Source organism: Pagrus major, chromosome 5 (genome assembly GCF_040436345.1).
Source record: "Pagrus major chromosome 5, Pma_NU_1.0".
NCBI classification, from domain to species: Eukaryota; Metazoa; Chordata; class Actinopteri; order Spariformes; family Sparidae; genus Pagrus; species Pagrus major.
Genome location: NC_133219.1, coordinates 23693783 through 23716853, shown reverse-complemented (window position 1 = coordinate 23716853; position 23071 = coordinate 23693783). Strand labels below are relative to the sequence as shown.

Genomic DNA, 23071 nt, shown 5'->3' with positions numbered 1-23071 from the left:
ACTCAGCCATGGTCGTATAGCCTACTGCTGCATGCAGCTCTCCGCTGCAAGAAAAATGACTGACATGACAAGTTGTCTCGTCTAATGTTTCAGTCTTGAGATGTAATTAAAAAGAATAATTAGACAAATCGCATATTATATGACGGGGTGTGGGCGAAACCTGCAAGTTTCGGGTGCAGTTTCACCGAAATGCGAATAAAAACAAGTGTCAGCAGGGCGTGTGTTGAAATGAAGTGGCGACGGGGATTTAATTTTAATGAAGAAAATATCGCAAGCAAATGAAATGTGTTGTATGACATCACCAGGTTTAAATTTTACACGCTTCGTGCAATGATGCAGATCATTCAACTTTACACTTTTTGCAGTGTAGGCTACACTATGTTTCCCTGCAAGCTCAAGAGTCTTTATTGTTAGACTATAAAATATCAATATGCGCATACTGCTATCACCACAAACAACTATATCAACAATACTTATTCTGAAATCAGTTTATTATTTGGATTTAAGATAATAAACTCAGTTGGGGCTTCACATATGAACTCAAAGCCTCCACAGATCTAAAGATAAAAATGATTTAGAGGGATCAGCAGAAATTAGATGGCCGTGGTTCACAAGTTGGGCACCAGATGTGCGGAAGTGTGGCGATCTGCTCGCTCCTCCTCTTAACACAGAGGACCCAGACCTGCCTTCAACCAATAGGCACCAGGACACAACCTATAGATGAGTCTCACCTACACTGGACCTTCATCAACGAGCTGCTGGTGGCATCTGGCTGCAGATTATAATCAATATTCGTGCCCATTGCCCTCAAACTGCTGCAGAGACAGACTGATCCGGATGTTGTGTCAGTGGAATCTGCCATGCTTTATGCTTATGGTTCACATTCCATGGATGTTGGAAGTCATGGCAACGTGTTATAGAGCTCTCCTGCCTCTCTGTGGTTGCCGTGGGAACTGCATCCTCTGCGGGGAAGCAGAGCTCGGCACGCTGAGATGCATCATCAAGGTGCTCACAGACACTGCATTATCTCATATATATTGTGAATATTACAATTCTGAGTTTGAATTTTTTTTTCTCCAAAACTACATAGGGCCCCTTTAAGGTGTAAGAAAAGCATCCAACGGTCTCTGGAAAGATGTTGGAGGCTTAGCAGAACAAGTTATAATAAAGGTGTCGACACACTTTCCTTTGCAGATTTCACTTTTTATTGTTTTCAATCAGGAACTCCTTTAAGACAATCGAAAATGAAGACTTTGAAGATAAAACCAACCAACATACATGCCTGAAAGTAATTCCAAAAGTTGGCACAGTTAAGTTTCAGTTAAAGGGGCACTAAGTAGTTTTTGGGAAGACATTTTAATCAGAGGAGACAGAACTTCATTGACAGATTTTCATGCTTAAACAAACTAAATAAACAAACTGTCTTCGTTTTCATGGCTGAATAAACAAACTTAAAGGACAACACAATTTCTTACTGTTTTACTTTGTTTATATCTGGCAGACCCTGCCACCTTTCTGGCTTCAAACAGTTTTATGGGGACCTTATTTTCCTCTGAGAACAGCTTGTTTATTCAGTCATGAAAAAAATAAACATTTCTTTGTATTATTATCAATATTGTAAATATTACCTTTCTGGGTTTCTGATTTTCTTTTCCAAAACGACGTATTGCCTCTTTAATGACGTTTCTTTTATTGAGATACAGCCTGTTGTATATAAAAACATAACAGCTAGATTCATTTTTCATTGGTAATGTCCATATTTCTTATGATGAGAATACATTTAATAAAGATGAGCTGTTAGAACATGATGAGACATTTCCAGCATCTTCTAATTATCCCAAGGCCTGAACTTGTCCTCAGTGTGTCAGAGCTGGCAAGCACCCATACTGACATGTCCTCATCTGTCTGTGATGTGTTTGGTTATGCCGGCATGGATTGAAAACAACGTCTACTTAGAAACACACCCAACTTTAAATTTACGACGCGGAGACTGGATGTCTTTTGGCCCAGGTTTCCCAGGATTCCCTGGGAAGAGAAGAAAGACATCTGGACTAATTTCAGTGTCACCTTAGGGTGCTCACTGTCAAACCAACTCAACACTTGACATTTCATGGCAGGGGAAAAAGACAGCAATAAAGCATTTCAAGCGAGATCCAACAACATGAAATAATAAAGTACAGAACATGCAAATTCATAAGGTGAGCTACAAGTCGTGAAAAGTGGTATGCATGTGGAGAATATTGAATATTGTCGCAAATACTTTGTGGATCTGACAGAAACAAACAAATAAACCAGCTCAAATCATTGCGTAAAAGCGTGTAAACTAATATGACAAACATATTTGGATGACACTGATGCGTTCACAGCCTCCTCTCACCTCCACCTGCAGCAGCAGTGTCTCCACACTTTGGTGAGCAGCGTCACTCTGAGCGCACTGCACCCTCTGATGTACAGGATGGGGGTCAGAGACGCGTTAACTCGGGGCAAAATGCGAAGAGGGTCAGTGCCTTCATTCCTAAAGGTGTAACATTTTGAACCAACTAAATTGCAGGCCATAACATGAGAGAAAATGGGAAGCCACGTCCCTAAGAAAAACACAGCCACCACCAGTATGAGATACACGGACGCGCGCTTGCTGTCTCTCTCCTCGGAGGGGGGCTCCTTCTCCAGCTGGAACCTGGCTATGATGAACAGTCTGATGTTCAGCCCTATCATTATAATCACCGTCAATATGTTCCCCACGAACGTACCCATGCTCGTGATCTTTTTGGCTACCCCGACTGCGACCAGGTTGTGCACACCCACGATAAAGAAAGCGTAAACCCAGTAGAGGAGGATGACGATCAGGGTCCTGTTGCGGGTCATGCGCTGGGAGTATTTAAAGGGTGACACCACCGCGTGGTACCTGTCCGCCTGAGCAGCCAGGATGGCCATGTAGGACAGCCCGAGAAATGTGGGGACGATGTAAAAAGTGCTCGTGGGGGAGTCGAAGCTGTCCCTCACATCGAGCACGCCGACATAATAATAGGACACTCCGGTGCAGATGTCACTGAGGCAGGTGCTCAGCATGTACATGAAGCGGTTCTCGTTGCGCAGCGCCTTGTTCAACAGGATGGACAGAGAGACAGACACGTTGAGGAAGATGATGGCTGCAGCCAGGAAAATGCTGAACAGGAACATCAACACATTGCCGAAGCTGTTTAGGGGCACCACAAGAGACCAACCGTGGCTGCTGTTACCCATAGGCGCGGAGGACACGTGTGTGCGACAGTGTTCAGATCATTGCACAGCAGAGCAGCTGAGGGTGTTCACGTCTGCTCTGATTTATGGAAGAAGACCTCGGCCTACAGGCGACTTTAATTCCCCGTGCATAACAAGTCATCAAGTTCCTGACAAAAACACACAGAGGTCAACAACTCATTAAAACACCTGCATTAAGAGGCCTCGTTTGTTGTTGTACATCAAGTTTACATCACCATCACATTTTAAAACAGTCCTTACTCTGGTACCTTTTATATAAAACCTTCAAGAACATATTAGTCACTCAAATGATGATATAACTTTATATGTTTTTCCAAGCAGCATCAAGAAAGGCCTTTAGGATGTGCAATAAACTAATCTGTCTTACAGCTCAGTTACTTTTTTAAAATTGAGTTTATTGCTGAATAAGTACTAAACTTTTTTTTTTATCTCTTTGAGTTGTCTGTCCTCTTTTTCATGTAATTTTTTTGATGTGAGGCACTTTGACTTTATCAGAGCCGTATGGAGAAACATTCATGATGACATATTTATTAGGAGAGAGAGAGTAACCTGCTGCTATAAACTATTATGTGCAGCAGTTTTGTAGTTGTGGCTCACAGAGTAGGGTTAAGTTTAATTTTTTGGCCACAAAAGAACAACCTAACCTGTCTGTGCTGAACCCTCTCAAACAGGCCTGATTATAAAACTATAAACTCTAAGTAGTCGACTGACTGGGCACTTTTTAGACACAGGAGACCACTCATCTTTAATCGTGGCTGTATGCCATGTGTTAACTGTTGAGAGAGTCTGACCTTAATAAAAGTCATTTCAACTCAATTGTTAGTGTGTCCTTTTTGTGTCCTTAATAAAGTAATTACCCATTATCAACAGAGTAATCATACACTCTTCGACTCTAAGCCTTTAGGCCCTTTTGCCAAGAAAAGGATTTTGTCAAATGCATTCCAGGTTAATGCATCTCTGTCACTGTTTTATTATCAGTGAAGTGTGTGTTTATAATTGCTAGAGCTAAGAGAGAACACCTCTGTGCAAGACCAAGTGTTCATACATTTACAACACTACAAACTGGAATTTAAAAAAATCAATCAATCAAATCAAAATATTTATCTTATTTTGGTGCAAGATGAGTGATTGCTGTCACAGTGGAGACATGTCTTCTGGCCTCTAAGTGGGAAAATAAATGGCTTACTGCCCCCTCTAGTGGCTGGAAAATGCATCGACTTCAGTCAGGTACTGTAGGTAGATAGAATACTATGTGTACACTCACTGCACTTCATTAGGTACACACATATAGTGTGATTCAGTCCAATAAAGCCCTTCAGCCTTTAATTCTGCTTTCACAAATGTTTCATTATAATAATGGTGGCCTTGAAGGTCAAAACACATCAAATGTGTTTTCTGAATGTCGTGGTTTTTGAAGTAATGTAGTTACTAGTTAGAAATGTAGTTGTGTTTTGACGCTCAGGGCCACCATATGGAATTTTTCAGTTTTTTGCTGCCAGAAAGGTAATACTTCTAATTTATGTTTATTATTGAGGTCATGGGGCGTTGTGCTGGAAGGCATTATATTGAAAGGTGGTCCTAATATTCTGCCCCATTTGTGTATTTAAACGTGGTGGACTAAATATTAGAAACCCTCTAAACATAATGCAGTCCAGTTCAACACCATTGCACACTACAGTGTAATCAACATGTAAAGTTAATGCCTCTCTGACAGTGTCAATCAAAGCTTAACATTATTTTCTTTGTAAATACGGATTCATGGCAGAGCTGTTGTGTTGGATTGCATTGTACGGGTGTGTTTTTTATGTATTTAATTATTCAGATTAATGAATATTCCTGTATATTAACCAAGAGGCCAGTTTTCAAGATGTAAACCTAAAATCAAGAAACAAGTTTAAAACAACAATCATGATGTAAGACATCTCAATTACAGTAAAAGCTTGACAAAGACCTGGGCAGCAACAAAAGAAAATTACAGTGCAACAAAGTGAGAGAAAAACAGTACAACAACAAGCAAACACAAGTAAGCAGAAACGTGACATGTAAGTTACAGAACAGCTTTGCACAAACAGACATAAGGACACAGTGTCGCTCATAAGGCTTCAGTGTGTGTATCTTAATGTAATAAAGCATCAAAACTAACAAATAACTGCAGGATTAAACAATAAGTTCATTAAAAGGTCTGCAAGTGATCAATCTGTATTATGTTTGGAAAAACGTAGGCCTACCCTGAATAAATCCATGCAGGTTAATGTATGCCCATGAAGTGTGTAGACCCTGGCTGTGATCATCATATATATAGTTTAATAACTTAAAAACAGCATTAGAGGAAGAATATTCTATATCATAGATAAATGACAAACCACCTTCTCAAGCAAGCTGTAACATAGATAATCATGTGCTGAATGGGTGTTTTCCTCTTGAATACTCGACCTCTCTCCTCAAACGGACCATTCTTGAAAATATGGCCTCCACATCTCCATCTCTCAAATTTCACAGTCGCTTCAACACTTTGTGTTCTCCATGACTAACTCTGGACACCCACCTTTTCTTTCTTCACTCTTTTTTCTTTTTTGCTCATAACACTGTGATTGTAATACCCCTTTGCTACCTGAGCTTATTTTACATTTTGTATCTTTTATCTTATATATTCAATGCTGTGCTGAGCTGTTCTGCTTTTTTAAAAAGAGCAAAAGTCAATAAATGTGCTCTGAAAAAGAAGAAGAATTAGAGGAGACACAAGACATTTGTAAAACAAATCATCCTCTAAAAAAAGAAAGGCCTGAAGGGACTCACAGATGTCTTGGTTGAGGTAAAGCATACTTGAAGTTGATTTAGAAGCTTGCAGTTTTCAGTCTGAAGAAGAGAGGGGAAAGTGAATTGTGCACTAGGCAAAAAGTGATAAAAACTTTATGAAAGTATTCCTGGTTCATCCTGAACCATGTAGACTGTAGACTTCAAGGTGAAAGGAGACTTTAGGCCGCACCGAACCACTGAGAAAGTGTTATGGAAACCACAGGACGCACAAACAGGTGACAGATGATCACTGTCTCTGGACACCCCGAGGACTTCTTCTGATTAGGCCTCATTTATTCTCCCCACATGCCTGGCATGCGTCAGTTCCACCTGTTGACACACTTGTTTATGCTGAACCCTCTGCCCTCCAGAGATCAGGAGGCATGCTAAAATCCAGACAAGTGGCACCGTTCATTTATAAATACAGTGACTGCTGGTCTTCTTCTGGCGGAGCGTCAGGATGCTCCTCAACGCCACCGTCCCTCTGTCGGTGGACTTCGACACTCCGGAGGACTTCCTCATCTTCATCTTCCACATCCTGTTCGCCACGAGCGCCGTGCTGGTGGCTGGTTCAGTGGTCATCGGGATATCCGCCACTCGGTTCCTGCGCGGCCAGAACCGGTTCATCTTCATGCTGAACACGAGCATCAGTGACACTCTGACTGGCTTCTCCGTCTACTACCTCGGCCTCTTCGACGTCCAAGAGGGCTACCCCTCGAGGAACGGGACGTACTACATCTTACCTTCATTTCTAGGAGTCAATGTGTTGACCTTCCTCTTCGCTCAGTTTGACCGCTACCTCGCAGTGTGCCATCCTTTCTTTTACAGCCGCTACATATCGAGGTCTGTTGTCATCGGCATTTGCGCGTTTTGCTGGACTTACACCTACACCATCCTCACGGTGCAGAACATGGTGCCCATCTCAAAGGCGGCTCAAATAAACGCGTTTGGTGTGATGACTCTGCAGATTATTGTTGTCGTTAAAGTGTTAATGACAGTTAAATTGTACATCATAGCCAGGAACCAGCTGGGGCGCGAGGCGCCCAGCGCTGACAGAGACAACAAGAAGGAGTCTCTGCGCATCATTGTGTTTGTGGTGATCTGCTTCTTGGCTCTGTGGTGTCCATCATTTGTCAATATCATTGTCAGACAGTTGACTAGGAAAGGTCTGAGGTTTAGGAATGAAGCCACTAACCTGTTCGCCATCCTGGCGCGCCTGAACGCGCTGGTCACGCCGGCTCTGTACATCTGGGGCAGCCCGGCGCTGCGGGGGGCCGTGTGGAGGACGGTGTGGCGGAGGGTGTGCCCCTGTAGGAGGGCAAGGTAGGAGTCGGGCTCAGCATTCAAATCTGGGTGTTTACCACGCGTTTTAAAGCCATAGAGCTGTTTGTCTTTGTGCAATTTTGTGTGAATGAGAAATCTTGTCTGAAAATCACAGTAACTTCCTCTCCTTCACCATCCTCTCCCTCTCTGTCTGTCTTTCAGAATTGGCTTTAACTTTGATGGACTAACACACAAGTTATAGCCGCCAGCCACCGTCAGCAGCATCATCAGGTATCATAATGACTAAAAAGGCCACATGTGAGCGCTCAATCATCATGATGTAAAGACTGGGAGAGAAAAAAAACAATGACTGAAACAAAACGCTTTACAGACCGAGCAGCTCACTTTTTTGAGTGGGGCTTCAGGTGTGTTATTACAAATGAAATGTGATTATTTCTGAATACACTGGCTCGAAAATACTGAATGTATGTGCCCACTGCCACGCACGTAGACCACTTACTGGGACGTTTCATTTGGAGACGGTGTATTGTTCTTCACATGAAACACTGTCATACCTGTCAAAAAGGCTTCTAACAGAATAAATGTTAACACCTGAACAACATTTCCCTGTAACAGCTGCCTCTATTGCTTCTCTTGAATTTAAAATATGGATTGTGTGTGTGTTTTTTTTATGTTATGTAAAACTCTTCATGCAGTTGCGAACATTTCAGATCAGGAGCGAATCATTTCCATCTATCTTACTTTTCTTAAAAGCTGGTTTTAAACTTTGGATGTCATTTTAATTCTGAACCTTTTTTTTTTCTCCTTTTCTTTTTTGCACTGAGAGTTGTGAAGTTCCCAATCGAGGTTTGGTTAATGTGACTATCTATGTGGAGGCCTGTTCACAACAGCCAATCTGAATATGTGATGAAGGTTCACGAGCTGCCTCTCTGTTCAGCTCAGGACAGGAGCTCACAAGCAGCTTTCGCCTTGTTCTCACTAACAAGATAAAGCGTCACGTTCTGATGGTTAAATATTGGCACTTGCTGCAATTGGGCCAAAATACACATGAAGGTTAAACCACAAAGACAAAGCAAGTTTATTTATACAGCAGATTTAGACACAGGGCAATACAAAGTGCTTTTTAATACATTAAAACACATCCGACATTAGGAGCATTTTAAAAAAGTATTTAAAAGCAAGCAAATAAAAAGCTACAGATTAAAATAAGTTATGCACCCTGGTCACCCATGATGATGATGATGATGATGATGATGATGATGATGACAGCCGCAGGTTCAGGACCCTGGTCAGCTCCCTGCTGCTGTTGTTGTTGACTCAGGGATGGTTGCGGTGAAAGGAGGCCCAACTTTAAGATGACTTCATTTCTGTTATTCTTCTTCTCTATTGTTGGAATAAAAAAATAAATAAAACATAATTAACCACAAGGGGAACGGGCAATGGGACTTATCAGCATACCTCCTCCTAACCTCTACTTTTAAACAGCAGTGCTGCTCTGTGTTTTTGTCATCATGATCCTCTCTCCCAACACGACGCTCGTTCCTCTGTGTGTTGACTTTGACAGTCCAGGAGACTATTTCATTTTCATTTTCCACGTGCTGTCCGGTGTGAGCACCGTGCTGGTGGCCGGCTCTGTAGCCTGTGGTATCAGTTGTACCCGTGCGCTCTTGAGACAGAACCGGTTCATATTCATGCTGAACACGAGTATCTGTGACACTGTGACGGGCTGTGGCATCTTCTATCAGTACCTCTTCGATGTGCGGGTGGGCTTCCCCCCTAAAAACGGGACTTATTACATTTTGACATCTCTTCTCGGAGTTAACATCATGACGTTTCTGTTCGCCCAGATTGACCGGTATTTCGCCGTGTGTCATCCCTTCTTCTACGATCGTTTCTTCAACACCAGAGTGATCGTGTGCATCAACGTGTACAGCTGGGTGCACGTGTACGGCGTGCTGCTCGCACAGCACCTGGTGCCACTCTCTACAGCCTTAGACATCGCGACATTCAGCAGGGTCAGCTTGTTGGTGATTATTGTGACCAAAGTGTCCATGACGATCAAGTTGCTCATCGTGGCGAGGCACCAGCTCCGACGAGAGCCGCCGGGCCCCAACAGAGACAATAAGAAAGAGTCCTTGTTGATCATTGTGCTGGTGGTGGTGTTTTTCCTGCTGCTGTGGGGCCCGGCCATGTTCTACACCATCGTGTCTTCACTGGTGGGGAAATATTATGTCACGGAAAACGACGCCATTAACCCGCTGAGAATTTTATCCAGGAGCAACTCTCTGTGCACCCCGTCCCTCTACCTGAGCGCGAGCCCCTCTCTCAGGACGGCCGTGTGGAAAACTGTGTGGAGCAAAGTGTGCTGCTGCAAACCACACCACAGGTTGGACCGACGAATAGGAAATTCAAAGTCAGAATTTTAAATAATATTTACAATATGAATGAGGTAGGCTATACTCTTATGAACTCAGAAATATGTATCTTTTTCTTCAGAGGAAAATAAGGTCCCCAGAACACTGTTTGAAGCTAGAAAGGTGGCAGGGTCCGCCACATATAAACAGAGTAAAACAGTATGAAGTAATGAAAACGAAGAGAGTTTGTTTATTTAGTTTGTTTAGGAAAAATAATTTTAAAAAAACAGTCAATGAAGATCTTTCTCTTCTGATTTAAATTTCTTTCCCAAAACTACATAATGCACCTTTAATGCAAAAAAATGACTGAATGATAATAATAATAAACTAAAAAACACTGGGAGAGGCTTTTTCACTGCCAGCTGATTAAACTGTAGATGTTTGTATGTAATGTAAAGTGAATCGCACATTGATTTACATTCACACAGCCGAACGAATGAAAGGCTGTCAGGGCCCTGGCACTGTGCATGATGGCTTGGATGAGTTTTTGATGGCCAACCCTGTCTCTAGAAATATTTTTTCCAGGCCTTTAGTTACTTATTTGCAGCAAATGGAAACTTTACGGATTTTTTTTTTTTTTTTGTGTCAATAGCCTATCAGTCGCAAAACGATGATACTGATTTCGATTGCTTTCTGTCAAAATATCCGCTGTGGGCCTAATAACCGTGTGATCTGGTGCTGAAAAGAGCAGACAGTCATCGAGTTACATCACACTGTAACTGCGAAAACAAATTGTATTTTTATGAATCAATTTGTAGGAGACCAAGCTGCTTTGATTTGTAAAACTATTATTAAAACCTGCGTTTTTCCTGCCGTGACAAGTCAAAATATCTGCAGGCCTGTTATATAAAGTCTGATTATTTTTGGACATGATTTAAAAAAAAAAAAAAAAAAAACAATGACTGAAACAAAACGCTTTACAGACCGAGCAGCTCACTTTTTTGAGTGGGGCTTCAGGTGTGTTATTACAAATGAAATGTGATTATTTCTGAATACACTGGCTCGAAAATACTGAATGTATGTGCCCACTGCCACGCACGTAGACCACTTACTGGGACGTTTCATTTGGAGACGGTGTATTGTTCTTCACATGAAACACTGTCATACCTGTCAAAAAGGCTTCTAACAGAATAAATGTTAACACCTGAACAACATTCTCTATTGCTTCTCTTGAATTTAAAATATGGATTGTGTGTTTTTTTTATGTTATGGAAAACTCTTCATCCAGTTGCGAACATTTCAGGTCAGGAGCGAATAATTTCCATCTATCTTACTTTTCTTAAAAGCTGGTTTTAAACTTTGGATGTCATTTTAATTCTGAACCTTTTTTTCTCCTTTTCTTTTTTGCACTGAGAGTTGTGAAGTTCCCAATCGAGGTTTGGTTAATGTGACTATCTATGTGGAGGCCTGTTCACAACAGCCAATCTGAATATGTGATGAAGGTTCACGAGCTGCCTCTCTGTTCAGCTCAGGACAGGAGCTCACAAGCAGCTTTCGCCTTGTTCTCACTAACAAGATAAAGTGTCACGTTTTGATGGTTAAATATTGGCACTTGCTGCAATTGGGCCAAAATACACATGAAGGTTAAACCACAAAGACAAAGCAAGTTTATTTATACAGCAGATTTAGACACAGGGCAATACAAAGTGCTTTTTAATACATTAAAACACATCAGACATTAGGAGCATTTAAAAAAAGTATTTAAAAGCAAGCAAATAAAAAGCTACAGATTAAAATAAGTTATGCACCCTGGTCACCCATGATGATGATGATGATGATGATGATGACAGCCGCAGGTTCAGGACCCTGGTCAGCTCCCTGCTGCTGCTGTTGTTGTTGACTCAGGGATGGTTGCGGTGAAAGGAGGCCCAACTTTAAGATGACTTCATTTTTGTTATTCTTCTTCTCTATTGTTGGAATAAAAAAATAAATAAAACATAATTAACCACAAGGGGAACGGGCAATGGGACTTATCAGCATACCTCCTCCTAACCTCTACTTTTAAACAGCAGCGCTGCTCTGTGTTTTTGTCATCATGATCCTCTCTCCCAACACGACGCTCGTTCCTCTGTGTGTTGACTTTGACAGTCCAGGAGACTATTTCATTTTCATTTTCCACGTGCTGTCCGGTGTGAGCACCGTGCTGGTGGCCGGCTCTGTAGCCTGTGGTATCAGTTGTACCCGTGCGCTCTTGAGACAGAACCGGTTCATATTCATGCTGAACACGAGTATCTGTGACACTGTGACGGGCTGTGGCATCTTCTATCAGTACCTCTTCGATGTGCGGGTGGGCTTCCCCCCTAAAAACGGGACTTATTACATTTTGACATCTCTTCTCGGAGTTAACATCATGACGTTTCTGTTCGCCCAGATTGACCGGTATTTCGCCGTGTGTCATCCCTTCTTCTACGATCGTTTCTTCAACACCAGAGTGATCGTGTGCATCAACGTGTACAGCTGGGTGCACGTGTACGGCCAGCTGCTCGCACAGCACCTGGTGCCACTCTCTACAGCCTTAGACATCGCGACATTCAGCAGGGTCAGCTTGTTGGTGATTATTGTGACCAAAGTGTCCATGACGATCAAGTTGCTCATCGTGGCGAGGCACCAGCTCCGACGAGAGCCGCCGGGCCCCAACAGAGACAATAAGAAAGAGTCCTTGTTGATCATTGTGCTGGTGGTGGTGTTTTTCCTGCTGCTGTGGGGCCCGGCCATGTTCTACACCATCGTGTCTTCACTGGTGGGGAAATATTATGTCACGGAAAACGACGCCATTAACCCGCTGAGAATTTTATCCAGGAGCAACTCTCTGTGCACCCCGTCCCTCTACCTGAGCGCGAGCCCCTCTCTCAGGACGGCCGTGTGGAAAACTGTGTGGAGCAAAGTGTGCTGCTGCAAACCACACCACAGGTTGGTCCGAGGAATAGGAAATTCGAAGTCAAAATATCTGCAGGCCTGTTATATTAAGTCTGATTATTTTTGGACATGATTTTTTTTATTCTATTTTATCAATTTGAGATTATGACTATTGCTTTATCTGAATTATTATAAACTATCAAACAAACATTATCAACCAGGTGTCAGAGGTGTAAGGCTGTAACATCCGTAAAGTCATTTTTTTCTAGGCTAATAAGAAATGTTGATCAACGTGACCCTGCACAGGTTACTGCAGGACTGCTAACGTATTATTATGCTTTCTAAATTTGGTGGCATGAAATTTTATGTATTCAATATTTTCTTCCCACAGGGTGGATAACGATGGAGGGACGATTCAGAAGATTTCACAGTGACAAAGAGCTCCTTGACACAATTATAGACTGCAGGTCAATTTTTATTTCTTTTAGGGCTAGACCCATTATTATTCAGCATGTTTTGATTATCGGTATCAGTGATTTTTTATGTCAGATTGCCCATAAAATAAACTATTATAACTAAAATGTGCTACTTTTTCTCTGATGCAACATCCTCTCACATGTCCAGCCTGCCAAATAATCAGAATCTGCACAGTAACTAAATGTTTCAAATAAATGAAAAGAAGTGATGGAGTAGCAGAAAATGGAAATACTCAACTAAGGTACCCCAAAATTGTACTTAAGAACAGTACTTGAGTAAATTGTACTCAGGTTTATATGAATATTGGTCCTTATTATTGTTCATTATTCAGTTTCTATCACCCAAAATCACAATCACATTGCCTCAGTGAGCCTAGTGAAATACTTTACATACAGCTGTTCTGTAATCGTTGTGACACATACAGTAAAATCATGGAAAACATTTGTTGTGTTGTGTTGTAATTTATTTGTTCTCCTATTTACATAAATGAGGGGGCAGAATTTAATAAACACTCATTAATTTAGTCCAGTTCAACACCATCTCTGACTCTGAACCAGCCTGGTCACCAGAATAAAACGATGGCATTGAACTGTTTCTGACCAGACGGGACAGAAATACACTGTGATATCATCAATTATCTGAATACACATTTATTTGCTAATTCATCAATAAAAACATGCTGAGAACTTAAACTGGGTCTGTATTTATGTTGATTACAACTTGGATTTAATTATTATGAAGATTTCTATTACTTGTATGTTTAATTATGAAGGTGAATCCTCTGTATCAGCACTTAAAGGGGCACTGTGTAGTTTTTGGAGCAGACATTCAAACCCAAGATTTTTTATATTTACAATATTAATGAGGTCATATTACAAGATCTTTATATTTATATTTTCTACAACTGAATACAAAATGGTCTCAGAGGAAAATAAGGCCCCCAGAACAGCTTGAAGCTAGGAAGGTGGCAGGGTCCGCCACATATAAACAGTGGAGTCATGAAAACAAAGAGAGTTTGTATACATTTAGTTTGTTTGAACATAAAAAAATAAATTAAATTAAAATCAGTGGATGAAGATCTTTCTCATCTGTTAAAATTTCTACATACTGCACCTTTAAAGGCTTTCCTGTTTTATTTCACTGTGAAGCCCAAAATGAAATCTAAAGAATTATTATATATTATTATTTATTGCCAAAGGTTTTATTTGACAATTCTTTGACCCAAAGACAAAACTAAAATCTACTTGATTATCTATCAATATTTAATTCTTTGTAGCCTAAACATTGGTATGAACAGTGAGATTAGGTCAGGGGGCTCATGGTGCCAGGATGACTAACAGTAGATGGGCGGTGTTTATCAAGCAGCTTTATAAAGTCTTTAATTCAGGCTGCGTTATTGGAACAATGCTCCTCTCCAACACCACAGACTCTCTGAGCGGAGGAGTTCCCCTCTCGGTGAACTTTGACAGTCCTGTGGATTATCTCATCTTCATTTTCCAGATATTATTCGCCACAGCTGCTGTTCTCATAGCCGGATCTGTCGTTATCAGCATCCTATCCACCAGAGCTCTCCGCCTGCAGAACAGGTTCATCTTCATGCTGAACACCAGTGTTTGTGACACGATGGTCGGCTTCTCAGTGTATTATCTCGGTCTGTTTGACGTTCAGGAGGGGTTTCCGTCTAGAAATGGGACTTATAACATGTTGCCGTCTTTACTCGGTGTGAACATAATGACATTTTTATTCGCACAGTTTGACAGGTATTTCGCTGTGTGCCATCCCTTCATTTACGCGCGCTTTATAACGCGCCGCGTGGTGATCTGTGTAAATATCTATTGTTGGCTTCATGTCTTTGGTCAGTCGACCGTTTTATATTTTTTACCACTGTCCTTGTCCATACAGGCGTATGTTTACAGCATGGTCAGCTTACAGATCATCGTGATCACCAAAGTGGTCATGACCATCAAGCTGTATGTTGTCGCCAGGTTCCAGCTGGAGAGAGATCCTCCCAGCGCCGAGAAAGAAAGCAAGAAGGAGTCCTTAAAAATCATCATCTTTGTTGTCATAAGCTTCTTGGTGCTGTGGTGCCCTTCTTTTGTTAATATCGTCCTCAGACTGATGGTGGGAGGAGGGGTGATTTTCAGGAACGAGGCCACTAATCTCTTCGCCATCATGGCTCGTTTGAACGCTGTGAGCACACCGGCTGTGTACATCTGGGGGAGCCCGGCTCTGAGGGAGGCCACGGTGAGGACAGTGTGGAGCAGAGTGTGTCCGAGGTGCAGGAGGAGGTAAGAGGTTAAATGAATATACTGCAATAAGTGATCACATTTATTTCTGTCGATGAGCAGCTGGTTACTCTTCCTCAGAGTTGGCTCCTGTCCTGTGAAGGGAAGCGGCAGAGGGAGTCCTCTGAAGAATCACTGACACATGTTCAGCTACTGCAAGGATCCAGTGATGATGAGGGGCTGAAAACAAATATTCAAACTGTTAATTCATCCCATTCATTGTGTCCAGTACAGTGGACAGATATGTGAAAGCCGTTTAAAACATTTAAGTTGGAGTACCATGTCCCCTTCAAGAGATGATGATGGGCTCCATAAAGCCATGTCCACAACTTGAGATATAAGGTATTATAATTTAAAAAATTAAAAAATTCTCTCAATCTCTTTTTTTGTGTGTGTTAGAAGAACTTTTATTCAGATGTTCCTAGCGTATTTCTTCTTGTCTGCTACTGAAAATTCATCTGTCCTAGTGGATGAATGAGGGTTCATTCTGCCTATAGATTCATCCTTATTTCGTAGCAATGTTTTTGTTATTGTGTGCTGTAAAATACATCCTCCTCTCCTCTGTAATATTTAAAAAATGTTATCATGATGGATTGAGCTTAGAAAAAACATTAATTCTTTTTTTATTAGGTTGAATCTTTGAGGAAGCTTCTTATACTTAACAGTAAACAGTAAGAAATGCCAAAATAAAGCACAAAGAAAAAGCTGCAGTTCAAGGCCAGGAACAACCTGCAGAACACTGTGCAATGGCAATAACGATGGCATTATAACTGTTTCTTCAAAATATGGATATGTTATATTTGTACGTTTCATACGTATATTATCATAAAAGTAGACTTCAGGGCTAGTTGTACAGGTGTACTTCAATTCAACGGAAAAAAACAAACAAATATGCAGCTTTAAAACACAAAATCCACTGACATGATAAGGATGGTCCTGATTTATTTACTGATCTTGAGGCCTCTTCTTGAAGAGACTCCCTGTGCTAAAATCTGGTTATATCAGTTCTGTGCTTATATGTTGCACAATCCTAAAATGAATATGTTTAATTAAGACCAGATGGGACAGAAATACACTGCATAGAGCGTAAGGCACGGGGGTCAAAAGGGCATCAGGTTAACCAGCCATCTCATTTTACACTTTGTTTTCATGAGTGAAATCATCAGTTATTTGCTAATTCATCAATAAAAACATGCTGAGAACTTAAACTGGGTCTGTATTTATGTTGATTACAACTTGGATTTAATTATTATGAAGATTTCCATTACTTGTATGTTTAATTATGAAGGTGAATCCTCTGTATCAGCACTTAAAGGGGCACTGTGTAGTTTTTGGAGCAGACATTCGAACCCAAGATTTTTTATATTTACAATATTAATGAGGTCATATTACAAAATCTTTATATTTATCTTTTATATAACTGAATAAAAAATGGTCTCAGAGGAAAATGAGGTCCCCAGAACAGCTTGAAGCTAGGAAGGTGGCAGGGTCCGCCACATATAAACAAAGTAAAACAGTATGAAGTCATGAAAACGAAGAGAGTTTGTTTATTTAGTTTGTTTGAACATAAAAAAAATAAAAAATCAGTGGATGAAGATCTTTCTCATCTGTTAAAATTTCTACATACTGCACCTTTAAAGGCTTTCCTGTTTTATTTCACTGTGAAGCCCAAAATGAAATCTAAAGAATTATAGGCTTTATTGCCAAAGGTTTCATTTGACAATACTTTGACCCAAAAACAAAAAAATCTACTTAATTGTTTATCAATATTTAATTCTTTGTAGCCTAAACATTGGTATGAACAGTGAGATTAGGTCAGGGGGCTCATGGTGCCAGGATGACTAACAGTAGATGGGCGGTGTTTATCAAGCAGCTTTATAAAGTCTTTAATTCAGGCTGCGTTATTGGAACAATGCTCCTCTCCAACACCACAGACTCTCTGAGCGGAGGAGTTCCCCTCTCGGTGAACTTTGACAGTCCTGTGGATTATCTCATCTTCATTTTCCAGATATTATTCGCCACAGCTGCTGTTCTCATAGCCGGATCTGTCGTTATCAGCATCCTATCCACCAGAGCTCTCCGCCTGCAGAACAGGTTCATCTTCATGCTGAACACCAGTGTTTGTGACACGATGGTCGGCTTCTCAGTGTATTATCTCGGTCTGTTTGACGTTCAGGAGGGGTTTCCGTCTAGAAATGGGACTTATAACATGTTGCCGTCCTTTCTCGGTGTGAACATAATGACATTTTTATTCGCACAGTTTGACAGGTATTTCGCTGTGTGCCATCCCTTCATTTACGCGCGCTTTATAACGCGCCGCGTGGTGATCTGTGTAAATATCTATTGTTGGCTTTTTGTCTTTGGTCAGTCGACCGTTTTATATTTCTTACCACTGTCCTTGTCCATACAGGCGTATGTTTACGGTATGGTCAGCTTACAGATCATCGTGATCACTAAAGTGGTCATGACCATCAAGCTGTATGTTGTCGCCAGGTTCCAGCTGGAGAGAGATCCTCCCAGCGCCGAGAAAGAAAGCAAGAAGGAATCCTTAAAAATCATCATCTTTGTTGTCATAAGCTTCTTGGTGCTGTGGTGCCCTTCTTTTGTTAATATCGTCCTCAGATTTCTAGGAAGAGGGCTGACATTTCGAAACGAGGCCACTAATCTCTTCGCCATCATGGCTCGTTTGAACGCTGTGAGCACACCGGCTGTGTACATCTGGGGGAGCCCGGCTCTGAGGGAGGCCACGGTGAGGACAGTGTGGGGCAGAGTGTGTCCGAGGTGCAGGAGGAGGTAAGAGGTTAAATGAATATACTGCAATAAAAGATCACATTTATTTCTGTGAATGAGCAGCTGGTTACTCTTTCTCAGAGTTGGCTCCTGTCTGGTGAAGGGAAGCGGCAAAGGGAGGCCTCTGAAGAATCACTGACACATGTTCAGCTACTGCAAGGATCCAGTGATGATGAGGGACTGAAAAAAAATATTCAAACTGTTGATTCATCCCATTCATTTTGTCCGATACATAAAGCCATGAAAGGTATTATAATTTAAACATTTAAAAATCCTCTTATTCTCTCAACCTCTTTTTTGTGTGTGTTAGAAGTACTTTGATTCAGATGTTCCTAACATATTTCTTCTTGTCTGCTACTGAAAATTAATCTGTATGAGGGTTCATTCTGCCTATAGATTCATCCTAATTTCGTAGCTATGTTTTAATATAAGACAAGATAAAATAATTTTTAACTTTATTAGACTCACAACAGGGAAATTTGCATTATTACAGCAGCAAAGGGGATAGCAAAAAGAGAGCACCAATTAAAGCAGTAATAATAAATAAGTAAAAAAAAAAAGCAGTAAGAACGATATAAACAATGCAAGAAACAAGCCTCCAAAAATGTTTACACCATTGCATCGGGATAATTTTAATTGTGATGTGATTAACACTTGAATAGTTTATCTGAATTGTCTTCAGATTTTGTGTAAATGTAGATCCAATGGGCAGAAAATTGGTTAACTATATTGTTAGCCTATACAAAAAAAGGTGTACAAGAAATAATATTATTATTGTAATCTGTTTAAAAGTACTTCTGACATCTCAGAGTTGAAAATATTGTTTTTACTGCTCTGCTTTTTGAGAATTAAAGGATTTAACAGGTAATAACTGATGCATGGTGTCCAATGCAGTCGATGTTTACATGATATATACATGTGTTGATATATACATGTGTACAGGTGTACTTCAATTCAACGGAAAAAAGCAAACAAATATGTAGCTTTAAAACACAAAATCCACTGACATGATAAGGATGGTCCTGATTTATTTACTGATCTTGAGGCCTCTTCTTGAAGAGACTCCCTGTGCTAAAATCTGGTTATATCAGTTCTGTGCTTATATGTTGCACAATCCTAAAATGAATATGTTTAATTAAGACCAGATGGGACAGAAATACACTGCATAGAGCGTAAGGCACGGGGGTCAAAAGGGCATCAGGTTAACCATCCATCTCATTTTACACTTTGTTTTCATGAGTGAAATCATCAGTTATTTGCTAATTCATCAATAAAAACATGCTGAGAACTTAAACTGGGTCTGTATTTATGTTGATTACAACTTGGATTTAATTATTATGAAGATTTCCATTACTTGTATGTTTAATTATGAAGGTGAATCCTCTGTATCAGCACTTAAAGGGGCACCGTGTAGTTTCTGGAGCAGACATTCAAACCCAAGATTTTTTATATTTACAATATTAATGAGGTCATATTACAAAATCTTTATATTTATTTTTATATAACTGAATAAAAAACGGTCTCAGAGGAAAATAAGGTCCCCAGAACAGCTTGAAGCTAGGAAGGTGGCAGGGTCCGCCACATATAAACAAAGTAAAACAGTATGAAGTCATGAAAACGAAGAGAGTTTGTTTATTTAGTTTGTTTGAACATAAAAAAAATAAAAAATCAGTGGATGAAGATCTTTCTCATCTGTTAAAATTTCTACATACTGCACCTTTAAAGGCTTTCCTGTTTTAATTCACTGTGAAGCCCAAAATGAAATCGAAAGAATTATAGGCTTTATTGCCAAAGGTTTCATTTGACAATGACCCAAACACAACAAAAAGAAAAATCTTCTTTGTAGCCTAAACATTGGTATGAACAGTGAGATTAGGTCAGGGGGCTCATGGTGCCAGGATGACTAACAGTAGATGGGCGGTGTTTATCAAGCAGCTTTATAAAGTCTTTAATTCTGGCTGCGTTATTGGAACAATGCTCCTCTCCAACACCACAGACTCTCTGAGCGGAGGAGTTCCCCTCTCGGTGAACTTTGACAGTCCTGTGGATTATCTCATCTTCATTTTCCAGATATTATTCGCCACAGCTGCTGTTCTCATAGCCGGACCTGTCGTTATCAGCATCCTATCCACCAGAGCTCTCCGCCTGCAGAACAGGTTCATCTTCATGCTGAACACCAGTGTTTGTGACACGATGGTCGGCTTCTCAGTGTATTATCTCGGTCTGTTTGACGTTCAGGAGGGGTTTCCGTCTAGAAATGGGACTTATAACATGTTGCCGTCTTTACTCGGTGTGAACATAATGACATTTTTATTCGCACAGTTTGACAGGTATTTCGCTGTGTGCCATCCCTTCATTTACGCGCGCTTTATAACGCGCCGCGTGGTGATCTGTGTAAATATCTATTGTTGGATTCATAGCTTCGGTCAGTCGACCATTTTATATTTTTTACCACTGTCCTTGTCGATACAGGCGTATGTTTACAGTGTGGTCAGCTTACAGATCATCGTGATCACTAAAGTGGTCATGACCATCAAGCTGTATGTTGTCGCCAGGTTCCAGCTGGAGAGAGATCCTCCCAGCGCCGAGAAAGAAAGCAAGAAGGAATCCTTAAAAATCATCATCTTTGTTGTTATAAGCTTCTTGGTTTTGTGGTGCCCTTCTTTTGTTAATATCGTCCTCAGATTTCTAGGAGGAGGGCTGACATTTCGAAACGAGGCCACTAATCTCTTCGCCATCATGGCTCGTTTGAACGCTGTGAGCACACCGGCTGTGTACATCTGGGGGAGCCCGGCTCTGAGGGAGGCCACGGTGAGGACAGTGTGGGGCAGAGTGTGTCCGAGGTGCAGGAGGAGGTAAGAGGTTAAATGAATATACTGCAATAAGTGATCACATTTATTTCTGTCGATGAGCAGCTGGTTACTCTTCCTCAGAGTTGGCTCCTGTCCTGTGAAGGGAAGCGGCAGAGGGAGTCCTCTGAAGAATCACTGACACATGTTCAGCTACTGCAAGGATCCAGTGATGATGAGGGACTGAAAACAAATATTCAAACTGTTAATTCATCCCATTCATGGTGTCCAGTACAGTGGACAGATATGTGGAAGCCGTTTTAAACATTTAAGTTGGAGTACCATGTCCCCTTCAAGAGATAATGATGGGCTCCATAAAGCCATGTCCACAACTGGAGATATAAGGTATTATAATTTCAAAATGTCAAAATCCTCTTATTCTCTCAATCTCTTTTTTGTGTGTGTTAGAAGTACTTTTATTCAGATGTTCCTAACATATTTCTTCTTGTCTGCTACTGAAAATTCATCTGTCCTAGTGGATGAATGAGGGTTCATTCTGCCTATAGATTCATCCTTATTTCATAGCTATGTTTTAAGATAAGACAAGATAAAATAATCCTTTATTAGGCCCACAACAGGGAAATTTGCATTATTACAGCAGCAAAGGGGATAGCAAAAATAGAGCACCAATTAAAGCAGTAATAATAAATAAGTTAAAAAAAAGCAGTAAGAACGATATAAACAAGAAACAATGATATGATTTACACTTGAATAGTTCATCTGAACTGTCTTCAGATTTTGTGTAAATGTAGATCCAATGGGCAGAATAGGTTAACTATATTGTTAGCCTATACAAACAAAATAAGGTGTACAATAAATAATATTATTATTGTAATCTGTTTAAAAGTACTTCTGACATCTCAGAGTTGAAAATATTGGGGTTTTTTAACCGCTCTACTTTTTGAGAATTAAAGGATTAAGGAGGTAACATCTGATGCATGGTGTCCACTGCATGTCCCTTCAAAAGAACATATTGAAAAAATGTATTAGCATGATTTCTCACTTGTTTAAATATAAAAATAAAACATTAAAAATCCTACTTTGTGATTTAATATTCATGCTATTAACAAAATACTTGTATTTGTCGCACAGTGTTCTGCAGGTTGTTCCTGGCCTTGAACTGCAGCTTTTTCTTTGTGCTTTATTTTGGCATTTCTTACTGTTTACTGTTAAGTATAAGAAGCTTCCTCAAAGAGTCAACCTAATAAAAAAAAGAATTAATGTTTTTTCTAAGCTCAATCCATCATGATAACATTTTTTAAATATTACAGAGGAGAGGAGGATGTATTTTACAGCGCACAATAACAAATGTTACAGCATAATTAAATATTCAGTTCAAATAAACGACTGTTTGACCGTAAATTATTTAATCTTTGATATTTATACGCGGTTAGATTCCTGCATTAAGGTCTCTCACTTGTCTTTATACTTCATTTATCATATGAATGTTTTGATAACGTGATTAAATATGATGTATATTTCAATAGCATCCAATTATTTATAGGCCCTGGTTAAATGATGTTTTTCACATGATGTGGGTTTATAAGAATATAAGGAACGTTAGTGGAGGGCAGCATAAAACCATATCACAGCCTCAATATATTCACGCAGGTTTTAGGCATGATGAAAGTATAGAGAACATTCTGGCAGACTGCATGTCCAGCCTGGACGAGCACTTAAGTGGGCCGACTGACAGATGGTGGACAGCTCCTGGTGCTGAGTCTGTAAAACCCACCCGACGAATAGTACAGACACATACGAGTAACCTACCACTTCATATACATCACACTTCTCTTGTTTAAAATAGAGTTTTGAGTCCAAAGCAATACTTTCCCAAAAAACACAAACCAGGAGAACTTTAGATGCTGCCTCTCCTGGTTTTACAGACCACAGCACCATACTGTCAAAAAAGTGATAAAACCTTTTGTAAATGTATTTAAAAAAACATTATTATTATTATTATTATTATTATTATAAAATGATATTTTCCAACAATACTGTGTTATAACAATTTGTCAAGGAAACATTATGGCACCTTTTTTAACCCATTATTTGCCTG

General features: G+C 40.3%; 7 protein-coding genes across 7 annotated transcripts; 6 read left to right on the top strand and 1 right to left on the bottom strand.

The window, feature by feature from the left end:
- Positions 1 to 2373: 2373 nt before the first annotated feature.
- LOC140995658 (adenosine receptor A1-like) lies at positions 2374 to 3243 on the bottom strand. The gene has a single exon (XM_073465739.1). The coding sequence runs from the start codon at positions 3241 to 3243 to the stop codon at positions 2374 to 2376; it is 870 nt and encodes a 289-aa protein (XP_073321840.1).
- A 3274-nt stretch (positions 3244 to 6517) lies between these two features.
- On the top strand, positions 6518 to 7384 carry LOC140995657 (G-protein coupled receptor 15-like). The gene has a single exon (XM_073465738.1). It carries the CDS (start codon positions 6518 to 6520, stop codon positions 7382 to 7384), a length of 867 nt encoding a protein of 288 aa, XP_073321839.1.
- A 1468-nt stretch (positions 7385 to 8852) lies between these two features.
- On the top strand, positions 8853 to 9767 carry LOC140995656 (uncharacterized). Its single transcript, XM_073465737.1, has one exon. The coding sequence runs from the start codon at positions 8853 to 8855 to the stop codon at positions 9765 to 9767; it is 915 nt and encodes a 304-aa protein (XP_073321838.1).
- Positions 9768 to 11790: 2023 nt separating this feature from the next.
- LOC140995655 (uncharacterized) lies at positions 11791 to 13045 on the top strand. Its single transcript, XM_073465734.1, has 2 exons — positions 11791 to 12665; positions 13003 to 13045. Exons 1-2 carry the CDS (start codon positions 11791 to 11793, stop codon positions 13043 to 13045), a joined length of 918 nt encoding a protein of 305 aa, XP_073321835.1.
- Positions 13046 to 14492: 1447 nt separating this feature from the next.
- On the top strand, positions 14493 to 15380 carry LOC140995654 (uncharacterized). Its single transcript, XM_073465733.1, has one exon. It carries the CDS (start codon positions 14493 to 14495, stop codon positions 15378 to 15380), a length of 888 nt encoding a protein of 295 aa, XP_073321834.1.
- A 1905-nt stretch (positions 15381 to 17285) lies between these two features.
- On the top strand, positions 17286 to 18170 carry LOC140995653 (uncharacterized). The gene has a single exon (XM_073465732.1). The coding sequence runs from the start codon at positions 17286 to 17288 to the stop codon at positions 18168 to 18170; it is 885 nt and encodes a 294-aa protein (XP_073321833.1).
- A 1967-nt stretch (positions 18171 to 20137) lies between these two features.
- Positions 20138 to 21022, top strand: LOC140995651 (uncharacterized). Its single transcript, XM_073465731.1, has one exon. The coding sequence runs from the start codon at positions 20138 to 20140 to the stop codon at positions 21020 to 21022; it is 885 nt and encodes a 294-aa protein (XP_073321832.1).
- The last annotated feature ends 2049 nt before the right edge of the window (positions 21023 to 23071 follow it).